Below are 15,922 nucleotides of genomic sequence, written 5' to 3' on the forward strand. Positions count from 1 at the left end.
GAAGTTGTTTGGTGATGACGCTGATTATTCATTGGCTTCAAGAATTGTTGGGGTTTTGGCGAAATGGGTTTTTGTTTCTTGCTGGGAAATCAGTGTTCTTTTTGGCGTTTGGTCTAATCACTTTGGTTCATTTTGGGAGTGATTGGCAGATTCTTTCTCTGCTATTAGAACGATCTGTTAATTCTGATGCCTTGAATCGTCACAAGCAGGTGATTTTGGTTACTTTGGCTCCGAATTGAATGTGAAAGTTTATTGCTTTGAACATGTTTGATCTCTGTGGTTTAGTTTTTGGTGGTTTTGAATCGTCACAAGCAGGTAAATTTCTCCTCGTTTGTTGGTTTTGAATGGTTTTCAGAAAGCTTCTTGAATAAGAAATCAAGTTGAATGCATGGCAAGATGATGATGATGATGAACAAGTTGAGGAATTACTTGAAATTTAACTGAGATAGGTCACTTACATTCAAAAGAATGCTTTTTTATTATTTCTCGGTTTCAGAAGTAAGTTTTCTTTCAATACAGCATTATGACTATGGAACAGATCAAATTAGAGCTGTGGAGACCAATATGCAGGTTTCTGTTGTAGGAGAATGGAATTGTGTTTATCATTGATAATAGGAGCCCTTTAAATAGGGAGTTACAAGGTACCCAAAAGGTAATAGAATCCGATTACAATTGAATACCTAGAGCACATTCCTATTACAACTCTAAACCCTAGTTTGTAGAGGCACACATTGTGTCGACATCCTTCAACACTCCCCCTTGTGCCGCTCAAACTTGGTGATGACGCTTTGATTGTTGCCTCGTTAAAAACCTTGCCAGGTAACAAAAACCCTGTGGGACAAAAATAACCCTGGTCGAAGGACAAAAAGAGCACAACACGTCCTTCACTCTTCGAGACCGAACATGTAGACATCATGCCTCCCCCTGATGTCAATATCTCCCCCTGATTGCTACAATCATGGGAGTTCGGATAACTTCCTTAATCCGATGCTCTTCACATGTTTCTCGAAGGTGGATTTTGGTAACGACTTAGTAAATAAGTCCGCTACATTATCCTCAGATCGGATTTGGTTCACTTCAATATTTAGAAGTGCCTGTTGTTGCTGATTGTAAAAGAACTTAGGCGATATATGCTTGGTGTTGTCGCCCTTGATGAAACCTAATTTCATTTGTTCAATACAAGCTGCATTATCCTCATAAATGCATGTAGGTTCATCTGTGGTAGACTTCAAACCACAAGTTCCTCGAATATGTCTAACTATAGACCTTAGCCATATGCATTCTCGCACAGCTTCATGTAGAGCAATGATCTCTGCATGATTTGAGGAAGTAGCAACAAGGGTCTGTTTTGTAGACCTCCAAGATATCGCAGTGCTTCCCATGGTAAAGACATAACCCGTTTGGGAGCGACCTTTGTGTGGGTCAGAGAGATACCCTGCATCAGCAAAACCCATCAAGACATCGTTGTCATTTTGATGGAGGGGAGGAGGAGTACGGAAGGTGGCGTTTTGCCTTGTGGAGTCCGGTCCCACACTTCCATTATTTCTTCTATCTCTGTAGGGATAAAACAAGCCCATATCAATCGTACCTCTTAAGTATCGAAAGATTGTCTTTACACCAATCCAATGGCGACGTGTTGGCGCAGAACTGTGTCGAGCTAACAAGTTCACTGCGAATGAGATATCCGGTCTTGTGCATTGAGCTAAGTACAATAATGCGCCTATTGCACTTAGATAGGGCACTTCAGCCTCTAATAAGTCTTCGTCCTCATCCCTTGGACGAAATGGATCTTTTCCGGGCTCAAGACTACGGCCGATCATGGGAGTACTCACAGGCTTTGCTTTATCCTCATTAAAGCGCCTTAGTAATTTTTGAGTATATGCTGACTGATGGATCATAATCCCATCACTACGGTGCTCGAGCTCTAGTCCGAGACAAAACCGTGTTTTCCCAAGATCTTTCATCTCAAATTCGGATTTCAAGTATTGAGCAGTTTCCTTTAACTCATCTAGAGTTCCAATTAGGTTCATGTCGTCGACATAAACTGCTACAATTGCAAATCCGGAACTTGTTCTTTTTATAAACACGCATGGGCATATTTCATTGTTGACATATCCCTTCCCAATCAAGTAGTCACTTAGACGGTTATACCACATCCGTCCGGATTGTTTCAATCCATATAGTGAGCGTCTCAATCTTATTGAGAACGCGCTCCGTGGTTTAGAGCCACTTGATTTGGGTAATTGAAGTCCATCTGGAATCTTCATATATATCTCTGAATCTAGATCCCCATAGAGATATGCAGTAACCACATCCATAAGCTGCATGTCAAGTTTTTCGGAAACTACCAAACTGACAAGGTAGCGGAACGTTATAACGTCCATTACGGGAGAATATGTCTCCTCGTAGTCGATTCCAGGGCGTTGTGAGAAACCTTGCGCCACAAGGCGGGCTTTGTATCTAACAACCTCATTTTTCTCATTACGCTTTCTAACAAAGACCCATTTATGGCCAACAGGCTTTATATTTGGGGGTGTCAGCGTTATAGGCCCAAATACCTGTCTCTTTGTTAGTGAATCCAATTCAACCTGGATCGCATCTTTCCATTTAGGCCAATCTGCTCTTCGTTGACATTCTTCAACGGAGCGAGGTTCGATATCATCGTGTTCTATAATTCCTTGAGCGATAGAGTATGCAAATACATCATCAAGGACAATAGAATCTCGATTCAACGTCTCATGTACACTAGTGTAATTCATGGAGATCTCTCTATTCCCTGGAGTTGGTTCTAACATTGGAGCGTCCCCCAATGATGTCTCTTGGACATAACCATAATCCGGGATATCTTCATGAGACGGGTTATTTATGTCGATGATTAATGGATCTTTTTGTGCCAAACTCGCTTTCTTTCTTGGGCGAGAGTCCATCGAACCTTTGGGCCTCCCACGTTTCCTTGCTGGGAGCCCGGCCTGAGCCACATTACCATCACTATTAGTGGTGGCGGCGCCATGCCCAATACCCCTAGGGGTGGCGCCATGTCCATGATTTTTAGGGACATCAATCCTTGCAGGCACGTTTGCAGCAGGTATATGTGATCTTGTCACTTTAGCGATATCAGAAAACGCGTCAGGCATAGAGTCTGCTACGTTCTGAAGATCGAGAATTCTCCGCACTTCAATTTCGGACTGTGCGGTTCGGGGATCAAGATGAGACAAAGTGGGGACAGACCACGACAATTCCTGTCGTTCCTGTTGAACATTATTGTTCTTATCTCCCCCTAACGACGGGAAGACTGTCTCATCAAAGTGACAATCCGCAAATCTAGCGGTAAATAGATCGCCTGTCAAGGGTTCTAAGTAGCGGATAATAGTTGGAGAGTCATATCCAACATAAATGCCTAATCGTCTTTGAGGACCCATTTTGGTGCGCTGTGGCGGCGCAATTGGCACATAAACTGCACACCCAAATATGCGTAAGTGTGAGACGTTAGGCTCATATCCAGTAACCAACTGGGACGCAGAAAATGGTTGAGTGGCAGTAGGCCTCAGACGAATAAGCACAGCTGCATGCAATATTGCATATCCCCAAGCAGAAACAGGGAGATTGGTGCGCATAACCAATGCTCTAGCAACCATTTGAAGTCTTTTAATGGCAGCTTCTGCTAGACCATTTTGGGTGTGAATGTGAGGAACAGGGTGTTCAACCTCAATCCCAATGGACATGCAATAGTCATCAAAAGTTTTTGATGTAAACTCTCCAGCATTGTCAAGACGAATTGACTTAATGGGATGATCAGGGTGGTGAGCCCTTAACTTAATGATTTGTGCTAGGAGTTTAGCAAATGCAGCATTTCGTGTGGACAAAAGCATGACATGTGACCAGCGTGTCGATGCATCAACCAACACCATAAAATATCTAAATGGTCCGCAAGTTGGTTGGATAGGTCCACAAATATCACCTTGGATTCTTTGTAAGAATGGTATATTTTCTTTGGTGTCCTTTGCATAGGATGGTTTAGATACTAACTTTGCTAATGAGCAGGCTTTGCAAAACGAATGATGGGCTTTGGAAGCAACCAAGGAAGAATTTGGTTGTACCACGAAGTCACAATTGACTTTAGAAGTCGAAAAAGGAACCAAGGAGGCATTAGTGGTGTCAATGCCACTGTTGGGCCGCAGGGGGTAGGCGGTTTTGGCTCTACCTTGGACCAAATTATGGTTTTGACTTCTTTTCGTTTTGAAAAATGGATGTCCGTGTGAAGTCTTTAGTATACGGATCATCATATCACGACCTGGGTGTCCCAGGCGATCGTGCCAAAGCCTATATGTGTCAGAATCCCATAAGTCATCTCTCATGACATGGTTAGATTCAACGACTCGAATAGTGGTTGCATACAACCCACTAGAGCGACACATAAGTCTCTCTAATACTCGTTTATGTCCGTAGTCATTAGAGGTGATGCAAAGGAACTCTTGTCCATTCTCACAATGTGTTTCCACATGAAAACCATTGGCTCTTATATCTTTAAAACTCAATAGGGTTCTTCCAGCCCTAGGAGCATATAGAGCTTCGGTGACATTAATACTTGTGCCATTTGGCAACATAAATTGAGCTGGTCCTCGACCATGAATCAATTGTGATGGTCCAGCCATCGTAGTCACAGAAGATCGACTAGGCGTCATCCATAGAAATAGTTGCCTATGTCGCAATATAGTATGTGTGGTGCCACTATCAACAAGGCATTCCAACTCTCCAGGAAACATACTGAAAAATAATAAAGTTCGAAATTAAGAACATGTCCATGACATTGAATACGATACTTTATTAATAAAAATAGCCAATGATTACATCAAAGGTTCCAAAAAGTCTAATCCAAAATAAAGAAAATCAAACTGAGACACATTGTAGTCACTCTATCCGTTTGGTAACTCCAATCAAATATGACCAGGAAAGTAGAGAGATGTTGGTGGAGCGAGGCTCGCTTAAGTACCAATTATCTCAATGACTTTCCTAGACATCATATTTTATTGGGTGCGCCACATAAGAAAGAGTTGATACAATTGTCATTTATTGACTAAGGCTTATGCCATTACAAAAATTCTTGGAAAATAAAAAGGACTATTCTAATCAAAGTCTGCAGCATCCTTGTGCACTTCATCTTCAGCTTTGAAGTCCTCTATGGTGAGGTTGACATCTCCACCATCTTCTTCTCCTTCTTCTGCAAGGTACACTTCTTGCTCCCTCAGGTCCCTATATGCCCTGTATCTTGAAGCTAGTTGCTCGCTTGCCTTGCATTGCTTGAACCAATGCTCACTTGACCCACATCGATGACACATGTCATTGTGGTTGCCTCCCCTTAATTGAGGTGCATGTTGTGCACGTTGTGGTCGTTCCCTAGGAGGATTGGCGCCACCACCACGACCCATGGCGCCACCACCACGAGCCATGGCTCCACCACCACGGCTAGGGTTGCCACGACCCCCTCTCCCACGTGTGGCATTGCCACCACGTGTATCCGCTCCAAACTTGCGGTTTCCTTCCTGATTAGGGCGGTTATATGGACTCATACGTCCCTCATATCCCTTATTCCTAGGGTTCCGCTCCTTGCGCCCTCTTTTGGGTGCATTATAATTCGCCTCATGAACGCTCTTAGTTCCAATGGGCCTTGAATTATAATTCCTCACGAGTATGTTATCATGTTTCTCAGCTACAGATATGATATTGATAAGCTGATGAAACCTCGTGATCCGTCCAGCATTGACTTCAGTACGATATTGCTTTGATATCACAATGGCTGAAACGGGGAAGGTGGAGAGAGTCTTCTCAATTAGCTCTTGCTCTGTGATAGGTTTGCCACAAAATCTCAACATGGATTGTATGCGAAGAGCCTCTGAATTATATTCAGCAACAGACTTGAAATCAGCAAAGCGCAGATTGTTCCATTGAACCTTCAAGTCAGGGAGGAGGGAATCTTGGACATTGCCAAAGCGCTCTTCTAGCGCTACCCATAGCTCTCTTGCATTCTTGATCGACATATACTCCAATCTGAGTGCTTTGTCCATATGACGTCGCATCAAGATAACTGCTTGAGCATGTTTTGCTTGTGTTGGGATGAACACAAGATCCGGGTTAGGTGCCTGGATTATGGGCAATATTCCCTTTGAAGTGAGATGGTTCTCAACATCGGTTACCCAGCTATGGTACTCCGAGCCTGTTGAGTCAAGCATGGGAAAATCGAGTCTAGGTTCATTCGACATCCTGAAAATAAGAAGAGAAGATTTATTAGTTTCGGAGCTAAACTTCCACGAAAACTAAAAATAATAAGATTTCCGAGCTATGCTACCAAGAAATCAATTTCCAAGAATCTCTTTTGGATTAGACCAAACAATGATGTTTATAATATGGTCACAAGTTGATGCTTATGGACGCTCTTAGTCCAATGCATTATGAACACTCTTAGTTCATACGAACGCTCTTAGTTCGTTAAGCGCGAATCCCCACAATTCCGCTTTGTTAAATATCAAAACCATTTGGCAACATTTGGCAACATATATTACAATATTCTACAGAAAATAAAAGAATTTAAAATACATGAAAGCAGCAACTTTAATTCACAAAAACTTACGTGATGATTTTGGGCTTGAGAACACGCGCGTGTTGATGCAGGCGTGTTTTTTTTTTTTCTCTGGACTGTCTGTTCTTTGGGCTTTCCTCTTTTTTTTTTTCTTCTTTTTTTTCTGGGCCGGGTCCCTTCTTTTTTTTTTTCTTCCTCTTTTTTTTTTTTCTCTGGCCGGGTCCCTTCTCCTTTTTTCTTTTTTTTCTTTTTCTTCGCTTCTTCTTCTTCTTTCTTTCTTCTGTTCTTCCTCCTCCTAATCTGCAGGTGGGTGAGCTTAGTCAGGCGTGGGGGGCCGTGCTTGCTGGTGCAGCAGGAAGCAGGGGACGGACGCGCAGGGGTTGGCGAGCTGGGCAAGGCTGATTGTGCGCGGGCTGTGCAGCAGGACAATAGGTTCGGCAGCAGTGCAGCAGGCGTGCAGGTTCGGCAGGCTTGCAGTGCGGGCTGATGTGAGCGGGCTGCAGGTTTGTGCGTAGGTGTGCTGGTGTGCAGGGCGGGCTGCAGTATACTTGGGCAGCAGGGGCTGCAGTTGCGTGCGGTAGAGGCTAGGCTGCAGGAGGCTAGGCTGCAGGAGGCTGCGGCAGGGGGGGGCTGCAGGCTGCAGGAGGCTGTGCGGCAGCTAGGGTTTTTTTTTTTTCTTTGTTTTGTGGGCAAGGAGAGCTACGGCAGAATTTGTGAGAGAGAGAGTTTTTAGGTTTTAGGAGAATGGAATTGTGTTTATCATTGATAATAGGAGCCCTTTAAATAGGGAGTTACAAGGTTTTTTTTTTCTTTTTGGGCTAGGGTTAGAACTCGTGCTGATAACGTGTTGTAGGAGAATGGAATTGTGTTTATCATTGATAATAGGAGCCCTTTAAATAGGGAGTTACAAGGTACCCAAAAGGTAATAGAATCCGATTACAATTGAATACCTAGAGCACATTCCTATTACAACTCTAAACCCTAGTTTGTAGAGGCACACATTGTGTCGACATCCTTCAACAGTTTCATATTAAAGAGACAGGAAGGAGTTCGGAGAGTAAGATACAAAAGTTGGTTTCAACAAATGATTTAATTGCAGAGCTAATGGTAAATTGAACATTGTAACAGATGTGAACTATTTCCTCGCGCGTCTTACTGAAAAGTGAAAACCAAACACTCAGAATTATCGACTATATTGATTATTGAGACAGCCAGAATTATCGATTTATTGTGAAAGATTATTTATTTTCATTAGTTCGAACTCCTGCAACAAGTAATCTAGAAGAGGAAGTTCATTATTTCACCAAGTTCTTCTTTAGTTCAAACTCCTGTGACATGCTTGTTTCAAGGGAAGAGGTGGATCTGAATACGCTCCGGTTGAAATTTTATCAAAAACAAATTTGGCAGCTGCCTCGGTGTAATGAATACCATCCCAGTTCACTCTAATTGAGGGGTTTTTGCATGAACCAACAAGGATTTGGCTTCCATTAACTGTAATTATTGCTCCACATCCAGCAGTGGCGTTATAGTTGTACTTACCACCGGAGCCACAACAAGCAACAAGTGGGAGCTCAAATCCTGCAAAAATTGCCAGCAATTGATTAATACAAGTGAAAAACTAAATGATTTTGGATTTCTTTATGTTTTAGCAAATAACATGATTTATTAACAACGGGTTTCAAAAGTAGGCTATTCAAACTCTGTGATAATATATGATCACTCAAAAGCGAGGTTGGTCTGCATTTCGTACTCAGAAGCTAACCATCAAGTTACTCAATAGCGCTACAGCCACTACTAGTAGTTGTAGACGATAAACACAACAACAAGACGTAAAGAATTGATCAGGGAATTTGAATCCGTGAAGTTTAAAATGTTATTACGAGCATTTATAATGCTTAGAAATCGACTCACCATATTTCTCGGGTTCCTTGAAAAGAGAGTATTTGACAGAATACACATCTACATAAGTAAATGCAGCCTTAGGAAGATCCTTCCTGAGTTGAACTATAGCCTGCTTCAGCTCATGGTTAAAATGTTCAGCTACTTCATTGTAAACCTTTGCACAGCCAATCTCATCTTTCTCAGCAGCTGGGAAGTTTGCCACAATGTAAGGGAGACAGCCAATCGGTCCCGTATTGTGGATCCATAATGATCGTGCTCCCAAATCATATATTTTCTACATCCTCACAAATTCACAACCAGCAACAATCATTAGTCCATGACAACAGAAGAATCAAATCAACTTCAATCCCACACGTGATTATATTGTTCCTTGTCCTTTAAGAAACTAAAAATCAAACACATGGCCTTCATGTGGGTAGATTGACAAGCTTTGGTAAATGCTAATGATTACCTTGATATTCGTTGAGAAACCAGTGATTATATCAGGAACAGATGCATTTACTTCCTGTATAGTCAGGTTACTGAAAAATCCCTCGCCAAGATCATTCTGGCCAATGTCGAATGTGTATAAAGCATTGGAGAAGTACTCCTCCTTGGGCATTAAACTTGCAAATATTCCCCCTACAAAAGTAAAAACGGGTCACCTTCCTAGTAAAAGTGGGATTTATCTTAATGAAGTGACGAGTAATGTGATTCCTAGATATTGACATTCGTCAGTACTTTACCTCGATGCCTTATGAGTTGTGATCTGGATTTTAGCTGCAGGAACTGCACATATTGAATATCAAGGTAGAAGGGACTAAATCCACCGGCTGGTATAATGAGATCTGGGAGTCTGATAGTGGAAGCTGCAGTGGCGAAATTTGCACCATGCGAGAAATTTGTCCCGAGAGAATCCAGATATGCGCTTAGATAAGGATGACCAAGACTCTTTGCTGAACGACAAGATAGTCTCATCAATACCGTACAAAATACATCTGGTATCTAAACAATGCATTATACAATGTCTCTGATAAAACTGAAATGATGAAAGAAAAACTCTAACCAAGAATCTATTCTATAGTAAACAATTTATTTTAATGCATGTAAGCAATAATTATTTCAACATGCCTACATCATGGGATCGGAAGAGCCTTTCATCCAATGAGCTGTGGATAGACTCTTCAACCATATCCAGTGATATATCCCCCCTACACAATCGTTATGTTTACACATAAAGTGCAGGGCCAAATCATCAAGAAATGAGTGTCTACAAACCATCTCGGGCCTACCACTTTGTCTACGAAGTATGATAATTCAACTTCGAGAAAAAGAAAAAAAAACCAGTATTTCCTTGTACAATCATATATGTTTGAATTGTCAACCAGGAAGAACTCTCTCTGAACCTCTGCATATGATATAACCTGTACATGTCAATTTATAATGAAGGCAAAAAAAACATACCAAGGAAGTCGATAATGAGTCTTCCATCAGAGAATCTTCCGACCGGCATATGGAAATAGGTCTCTCCATAAGGTGTGGTTGGTGGTAGAAGGGATGCGGCTAGTCCACCAGTATCTGAATTTGAGTCTCCGAAGTTGAAGATGGCTGGAAACTCGCAGTCTTTCAAAGCCAAGGTACTACTGGCAATATGCAATATAAGCATATAGGAGCAGAACAGAGAAATAATAAGTTTAGGAGAGTACCCCATGGTGGAGAAATACCAAAGGATGCAGATGAGAACTAAGCTGTACGTGTTTGTTTTATATATAGACTATAGTACGTGTAATGAAAGGTAGAATTTACTTCCTCTGTATTTCTAGGCGGCATTTAGTCATATGTCAAGGTCGAAGTACATGCATATTCAAACAAGTTGAAAACAGGGCAACAAGATGACCAAGAACGTGTGAACATCTTATGGGTCACTTGAACTTGCAGAGTACGTAGGATGTCGTGCTCCAGTTGGATTTGAACTTTGAACATACACATATTCAATATACAAAGTTTGTAACTATCCAAAGGCGCTTCCAGAGCACTGTGCAGGAATTTGCCCTTTGGTTTTCCTGACTTGCCATTGTAGAATGTAGATAGGCTAGGAAAAGGGTCGGTGTTGTTGACTGACCATGAAATAGTATATATATAAAAAATAAAAAAAAACAACGCCCTGTTGTAGGAGAATAGAATTGTTTATTATTGATAATAGGAGCCCTTTATATAGGGAGTTTACAGAGTACACAAAAGGTAACAGAATCGAAATACAATTAGTATACCTAGGGTACTTTCCTATTACAACTCTAACCCTAGTTTGTAGAGGCACACATTATGTCGATATCCTTCAACACTCCCCCTTGTGCCGCTCAAACTTGGTGATGACGCTTTCATTGTTGCCTCGTTAAAAACCTTGCCAGGTAACAAAAACCCTGTGGGACAAAAATAACCCTGGTCGAAGGACAAAAAGAGCACAACACGTCCTTCACTCTTCGAGATCGAACATGTAGACATCATACCTCCCCCTGATGTCAATATCTCCCCCTGATTGCTACAATCATGGGAGTTCGGATAACTTCCTTAATCCGATGCTCTTCACATGTTTCTCGAAGGTGGATTTTGGTAACGACTTAGTAAATAAGTCCGCTACATTATCCTCAGATCGGATTTGGTTCACTTCAATATTTAGAAGTGCCTGTTGTCATTTTGATGGAGGGGAGGAGGAGCACAGAAGGTGGCATTTTGCCTTGTGGGGTCCGATCCCACACTTCCGTTATCTCTTTTCTCTGTAGGGATAGAACAAGCCCATATCAATCGTACCTCTCAAATATCGAAAGATTGTCTTTATACCAATCTAAATGGTGTTGCGTTGGCACGGGGCTATATCTAGCCAACAAGTTCATAACAATTGAGGTGTCCGGTCTTGTATTGTGCTAAGTACAATAATGCGCCTATTGTACATAAGTAAGCACTTCTGTTATTAACACGTCTTCGTCATCATCCCTGGGACGAAACGGATCCCTTTTAGGGCCAAGACTACGGACGACCATGGGAGTGCATCTTTGACTTTATCAAAATACCTATTGACACGGTATACAAGTTCTGAATCTAGACAAAACCGTGTTCTCCCAAGGTCCTTCCTCTCAAACTTGGATTTCAGGTGTTCAGCGGTTTCCCTTAACTCTCAAGGGTTCCAATTATGTTTATCAACATAAACCGCGACAATTGCAAATCCGGAACTTGTCATGGAAACGCGTGGGCATAGTTCATCATATCCCTTCCCAATCAAGTAGTCACTTTAGTGAGCATTTCAACCTCGTTGCAAATGCGCTCCGTGGTCTAAAGCCACTTGACTTGGGTAAATGAAGTCCACAAGAACCTTCATTATATTCCGTATCTAGATCCTCATAAAGATACGTAGTGACCACATTCGTAAGCTGCATGTTCAGTTATTTGGAAGCTACCAAACTGACAAGGTAGTGGAGTGCAATGACATCCATTACGAGAGAATATGTCTTCTCGTAGTCGATTCCAGGGCGTTGTGAGAAACCTTGCGCCATAAGGTGAGATTGCCATCTCTTTTCCTCATCACGCTATCTAACGAAGACCTGTTAATGTCAATAGGTTTGATATTAGGAGGTGTTGGCATCTCAGGCCCGAAATCCTTCCTCTTCGTTAGTGAATCCAATTCAACCTGGATCGCATCTTTCCATTTAGGCCAAGTTTCTCTACGTTGGCATTCTTCAACGGAGTAAGGTTCAATGTCATTGGTCTCAATAATTCCACGTCCTCGATCATGTACACTAGTGTAGTTCGTAGAGATCTCTATATTATCAGGAATTGGTTCTAACATTGAGGCGTCCCCCAATGATGTCTCTTGGACATAACCACAATCCAAAATATTCTCATGAGACGGATTTTGAGTATCAATGATCAATGGATCAAGTTGTGCCAAACTCGCTCTCTTCTTAGGGCGAGAATCCATCGAACCTATGGGTCTCCTACGCTCTCTAGCGGAACCCATGGCCTATGACGCCATTATGCCACCTTGTGGCGTCACCATACCACCATCCATGGTGGTGGTGCCGTACCCATCTTCTCTGGGTGACACCATGTCCTCTTATGGGGACATCAATCCTTGCAGGCATGTTTGCAGCAGGTATATGTGATCTCGTCACTTTTAGGGGATCAAGATGAGACATAGTGGGGACAGACCACGACAATTCCTGTCTTTCCTGTTGAACATTGACGTTCTAATCTCCCCCTAACGACGGGAAGACTGTCTCATCAAAGTGACAATTCGCAAATCCAGCGAAATAGAGATCGCCTGTCAAGGGTTCTACGTAGCGGACTTATATATATATGCATTCGTTGCAATGACTCATGTTGATGCGCTGTGGCGGCGCAATTGGCACATGAACCGCACACTCAAATATGCATAAATACGAGATATTAGACTTGAACCCAGTCACTAGCTGTAACGCAAATAAAAGTTGAGTGGCTGCTATGAGTCGTAGACGAATTAGCATAGCTGCATGCGATATTGCATAACCCAAGCGGAAATATTGGTGCGCATTACCAATGTCCGGGCTACCATCGTAGTCGTTTAATGGTGGCTTTTCCGCGAGACCAATTGGGTGTGTACATGGGAATATGATACTTGATATCAATATCCAATGATATGCAATAGTCATCGAAAATTGTCGATGTAAACTCTCTAGCATTATCAAGTCAAATTGACTGAATGAGATGATCTGGGTAGTGAGCCCGTAGCCATATGTTATGTGCTAGGAGTGCAGTATAAGCAGCATTACGAGTGGATAATGGCACAACACGTGACCAGCGTGTTTGCGTATCAACCAACACCATAAAACATCTATATGGTCCGCAAGTTGGTTGATCAAATCCATAGAATTCCCTTAGATTCTTTGTGAGAATGGAATTATTTCCTCAATCTCCTTTGCATAGGATGGTCTCAATCCTAAATAACAGGCTTTACAGAACGAAACATGGGCTTTATAATCAACCAATAAAGGTTTTGGTGAAGCCATAGTGTCACAATAGACTTGAGAAGTAGATAGAGGAGTTTATGGCGTCAATGCCATGTATTTGCCGCAGGGGGTGGGCGGCACTGGCCATGTATGGCCTATCTTTGCACAATCATGGCGCTATGAGGCGCATGTGCAGCTCCTCGAACCAATTCTTGGTTCTTACTTTTCTTCGTTCTGAAAATGGATGTTCGTGTAAAGTCTTTAATACACGGATCATCATGTCAAAGCCTATATGTGTCAAAATCCCATAAGTCGTCTCTCATGACATAGATGGATTCAATAACTCAAATAGTGGTTGCATACAACCCACTAGAGCGACACATAAGTTTCTCTAATACTCGTTTATGTCCGTAGTCATTAGAGGTGATGCAAAGGAACTCTGTCCATTCTCATAATGTGTTTCCACATGAAAATCATTGGCTCTTATATAATAAAGTTCGAATTAAGGTATGTCCAAGACATTAAGTAAAAGAATTGACACTTTATTAATAGCCAATGATTACATCAAAGTTTCCAAAGTCTAATCCAAAATAAAATCAAAGTAAGACACATTGTAGTCACTCTATCCGTTTGGTAACTCCAATCAAATATGACCAGGAAAGTAGAGAGAGATGTTGGTGGAGCGAGGCTCTCTTAAGTACCAAGAATCTCAATGACTTTCCTAGACATCACATTTTATTGGGTCTGCCACATAAGAAAGAGTTAATACAATTGTCATTTATTGACTAAGGCAAATTGCCATTACAAAAGTTCTTGGAAAAATAAAAAGGACTAATCTAATCAAAGTCTGTTGCATCCATGTGCACTTCATCTTCAGCTTTGAAGTCCTCTATGGTGAGATTGACATCTCCACCATCTTCTTCTTCTTCTGCAAGGTACACTTCTTGCTCTCTCATGTCTCTATATGCCCTGTAGCTTACAGCTAGTTCCTCACTTGCCTTGCATTGCTTGAACCAATGCTCAATTGATCCACATCGATGACACTCATCATTGCGGTTGCCTCCCTTTAATTGAGGTGCACGTTGTGCACGTTGCGGGCGTTCTCTAGGAGGGTTGGTGCCACCACCACGACCCATTGAGCCATCATTACGACTAGGGATACCACGACCCCCTCTCCCACGTGTGGCATTACCACCACGTGTATCCGCACCAAACTTGCGGTTTCCTTCCTGGTTAGGGCGGTTATATGGGCCCATACGTCCCTCTTGTCCCCCATTCTTAGGGTACCGCTCCTTGCGCCCTCCTTTGGGTTCATTATAATTTGCCTCATGAACGCTCTTAGTTCAAATGGGCCTTGAATTATAATTCCTCACGAGTATGTTATCATGTTTCTCAGCTACAGATATAATATTGATAAGCTGATGAAACCTCGTGATCTGTCCAGCATTGACTTCAGTACGGTATTGCTTTGATACCATAATGGCTGAAACGGGGAAGGTGGAGAGAGTCTTCTCAATTAGCTCTTGCTCTGTGACAGGTTGCCCACAAAATCTCAACATGGATTGTAAGCGAAGAGCCTCTGAATTATATTCAGCAACAGACTTGAAGTCAGCAAAGCGCAGATTGTTCCATTGAACCTTCAAGTCAGGGAGGAGGGAATCTTGGACATTGCCAAAACGCTCTTCTAGCGCTACCCATAGCTCTCTTGCATCCTTGATCGACATATACTCCAATCTGAGTGCTTTGTCCATATGACGTCGCATCAAGATGACTGCTTGAGCATGTTTTGCAAGTGTTGGGATGAACACAAGATCCGGGTTAGGTGCCTGGATTATGGGCAATATTCCATTTGAAGTGAGATGGTTCTCAACATCGGTTACCCAGCTATGGTACTCCGAGCTTGTTGAGTCAAGCATGGGAAAGTCGAGTCTAGGTTCATTCGACATCCTGAAAATAAGAAGAGAAGATATATTAGTTTCGGAGCTAAACTTCCACGAAAACTAAAATAATAAGATTTCCGAGCTATGCTACCAAGAAATCAATTTCCAAGAATCTCTTTTGGATTAGACCAAACCATGATGTTTTAATATGGTCACAATTTGATGCTTACGGACGCTCTTAGTCCAAGCATTGTGAACGCTCTTAGTTCACACGAACACTCTTAGTTCGTTTAATTATGAACACTCTTAGTTCATACGAACACTCTTAGTTCGTTAAGCGTGAATCCCCACAATTCCGCTTTGTTAAATACTCAAAACCATTTGGCAGCATATATTCTAATATTTGCAGAAAATAAAAGGAATTTAAATACAAGAAAGCAGCAACCTTAATTATAAAAACTTACGTGATTGTTCTTGGCTTAAGGACACGCGCGTGTTTTTTTTTTTTTTTTCTTGGGCTTTCCTCCCCTTTTTTTTTTCTTTCTGGCCGGCCGGGTCCCCTCCTTTCCTTTTCCCCTTTTTTTTCTTTTCGGGTCGGGTCCCTTCTT

The 15,922-nt window shown here is 42.0% G+C and overlaps 1 protein-coding gene across 1 annotated transcript; it reads right to left on the minus strand.

Moving 5' to 3' along the window:
- Positions 1-7,701: 7,701 nt before the first annotated feature.
- Positions 7,702-10,302, minus strand: LOC133739282 (esterase-like). The gene is made up of 5 exons (XM_062167027.1): positions 9,920-10,302; positions 9,202-9,411; positions 8,928-9,097; positions 8,486-8,750; positions 7,702-8,152 (listed from the first exon to the last, which is right to left on the minus strand). The coding sequence occupies exons 1-5, from the start codon at positions 10,164-10,166 to the stop codon at positions 7,890-7,892; spliced, it is 1,155 nt and encodes a 384-aa protein (XP_062023011.1). The 5' UTR covers positions 10,167-10,302; the 3' UTR covers positions 7,702-7,889.
- Positions 10,303-15,922: the final 5,620 nt, after the last annotated feature.

Source organism: Rosa rugosa, chromosome 3 (assembly GCF_958449725.1).
Source record: "Rosa rugosa chromosome 3, drRosRugo1.1, whole genome shotgun sequence".
NCBI lineage: Eukaryota > Viridiplantae > Streptophyta > Magnoliopsida > Rosales > Rosaceae > Rosa > Rosa rugosa.